This window comes from Vombatus ursinus, unplaced genomic scaffold, assembly GCF_900497805.2.
Source record: "Vombatus ursinus unplaced genomic scaffold, bare-nosed wombat genome assembly UNPS02011369.1, whole genome shotgun sequence".
Classification (NCBI taxonomy): Eukaryota; Metazoa; Chordata; class Mammalia; order Diprotodontia; family Vombatidae; genus Vombatus; species Vombatus ursinus.
In genome coordinates, this window is record NW_020951147.1 from 7,031,052 (window position 1) to 7,033,909 (window position 2,858).

Below are 2,858 nucleotides of genomic sequence, written 5' to 3' on the forward strand. Positions count from 1 at the left end.
AGAGGAAGAAAGGGGGAGGGGAAGAGGAAGGAAGGGGGAGGGGAAGAGGAGGGAAGGGGGAGGGGAAGGAAAGGGAGGAGGGGAAAGAAAGGGGAAGGAAGGGGGAGGGGAAGAATGGCATACCCTCACTGGATTCTATCCTTAGGGGCAAAGAGGCAAAGCAGACTTTAGGACCCCCTCAGACTCATTAAGAGCTCTCCACTGCCCTGTCCTGCTTGGGTCTTACTGGCTCGAAGGCCTCCCCACCGCCATCTTGGAGGATCTATTCTGTGTGTATGCCGCATTTCTGTGGCTGTCTTCCCTCTCAGAACGGAAACCAGGCTGGGAATGTCTCCCTTTGGTATGTGCACGTCCAGCCCCTGGGAAACTGCCCGTACACAGTAGGTACTTTATAAATGCTTGGCTTTCTCACTCATTCATAAGCAAACCCCAAGTCATTCCAGGCCAATGGGGGCAACAGTCCAATCCGGCCTCTGGGTGACCTTGGGCAGGTCGTGTGATCTCACCGGACCTCAGTTTCCACATATTATATGTATGTACATGTATATGTGTGCACATATACACATGTGTAATATAATTATACACACTATGTTGACATAGATGGAAGAAGTCTTTCTATAGATACTGATCTATAGATACCCATATATGCACGTGTGTTTGTATATATACGAATATACACATGCGTAATGATAAAGGTGTATAGAGACACATATAAAAACGAGGAAGTCGGGGCAGGGTCTCGGAGGTCCCTGGCATCCCATGGGTGCCCTTGGACAAGTCACCAGCCTCCATGGGCCTCAGTTTCCAGGGCAGCTGGGGGTGAGGTGGAGAGAAAAGACAGATGATACAGATCACATGTGTGCCTACTGGCACGTGCACACATAAAAACCATGCGTTTATAGATATACAGTGCAAGATGTTCATGCAGTACATATACAAACATATAGGGCATGTGTACGTGTATGTGCATACCTGCATGTGCACACATAAAATTATATGGGCAGCTAGGTGGCACAGTGGATGGAGAGCTGGGGCAGGAGTCAGGAGGACCTGAGTTCAAATCTGTCCTCAGACACTTACTAGCTGTGTGACCCTGGGCACATCACTTCACCCTGTTTGCCTCAGTTTCCTCATCTATGAAATGAGCTGGAGAAGGAAATATTGGTATCTCTGCCAAGAAAACCCCAAACGGGACATAACTGAAAACAACTGAACATCAAAAAATAAAATCATATTCGCATTAATGTATACATATAATATTAAACGTGTTTATATCTATATAAAAAATAAATCCCGAGGACGCAGGGGCGACGCTTCTGAGGTTGCGCCGATGTGCGGTTCTCCCCTCTGCACACGTGTGCACACACATATGTGCTGATAAGAATCACAGGCCACATCACACGTAGAGCCACAGTGCGCACGTGTATGCAGGTGTGTTTGTGAGTCCACCTACACATGATGCCCACGCAAGCCAAGCGCGAGCTTGGGGGCGGATTTATCTACAGCACGGGCGGGGGCTGGGTCCGGCGCCTCCCACAACGCCCCGGCAGGGGTCAACGGCCTCCCTGGGCCTCGCTTTCCGCTGCCGGCAGCAGATGATGGGGGGGAGGGGCGGTGCGGCCCCCCACCCCAGGCTGGCCTTGGGCAAGGAGGGCCGAGCCCCTCCCCTCCTCGCTGGCAGCCCCCTCCCCTCGCTCCCGCGGCCCCGAGCCCGAGTCCTCCCAGCACCCCGGCCCCGGCCCCGCTCCTTCGTCTGCGGCGGGACCTCGGTGCGCAGGCCGGGGGCAGGGGGCCCTCGGGCGGGCATCCCCGGGGCGGGGCACCGGGGTCCTCCTCCCCGCTCCCGCTCCCGGGGCGGCCTCACCTCTGAGCACCGGCTCACGCAGCGCCGCGGGGATGGGGATGGCGGGCTCGGCCGGGGGCCCGGCGGGCGGCAGGGCGCGGCGGCGGCGGGGCGGCGGCCAGCGGCCCGGGGGGGTCTGGGCCCGGGGCCTCCCGTCCTCGCCCTCGTCCCCGTCGTCCTCCACTTGCACCTCCTCCACGTCCTCGCACTTGAGCGTCACCTGGATGCAGTCCAGCGGCGCGGGCTCGGCCTTCAGGGCCATGGTCCTGCCTAGCGGGGGGCGGAGAGCACGGGTCAGGGCGGCCGCGGCCAGGCCCGGCCGCCGCCACCGCCCGGCCCCGACCCCCGCCCCTCCGGCCCAGCCCCTTCCGCTCCCGGCCGGCCTGGGCCCACCGCCCGCTGCCCGCGTGCCACGGACCTGCAGCCGCCCAGCCCGGGTCCTCCCCGCCACCATAGAGTCTCCGGACCCCGGCGGGGGGAACGTCCTCAATCCGGGCCCCTCACCCACCGCCACTCTCCCGTCTATGGTTGCTCATTGTCCGAACCGGGGCCCCGAGCCCGCCCCAGGGCCCGCCCCCGCAGCCACCAGCCGCCAATCGCCGCCCGCCCTGGGCCGCCCGCGCCCCGCCCCCTGACGCCCAGCCGGGAAATGCTGGCGGGGAGCTCTCGGGCGCCCCCAGGCGGCGCAGAGGCCGCAGGGCAGCCGGATGAATGAAGGGCTGCCCCGGGGGGGGGGGGGGGGGGGGGAACAAAAATTCAAACCCACCTAAGTCTTGGGCCTGGCCTCCACTGCCTGATGGGTGAGGAGGGAGGCCCTGGCCTCTGCCTTCGCCCCTAGAGCGGGGGATGCCGCAGCTAAGGAGGAGCATTGGTCAAGCGCCTACTGTGTGCTCAACTGAGGAGTACTGGTTAAGTGCCTACTGTGTGCCCAGCCAGGGAGCATTCATTAAGCACCCACTGTGTGCCCCGGCCAAGGAGCATTCGTTAAGTGCCTACTGTGTGCAAGCCAAGAAGC

At 61.2% G+C, this 2,858-nt stretch overlaps 1 protein-coding gene across 1 annotated transcript in view; it reads right to left on the reverse strand.

Annotated features, from left to right (window-relative positions):
- SPINDOC (spindlin interactor and repressor of chromatin binding) overlaps positions 1 to 1,970 on the reverse strand; it is a gene marked incomplete at its 5' end in the record, with an annotated part of 9,525 nt that extends 7,555 nt beyond the window's left edge. Inside the window, one exon of the mRNA XM_027856129.1 lies at positions 1,865 to 1,970. Coding sequence (XP_027711930.1) covers positions 1,865 to 1,970 — 106 coding nt within the window. The remainder of the gene's footprint in view (positions 1 to 1,864) is intronic.
- Positions 1,971 to 2,858: the final 888 nt, after the last annotated feature.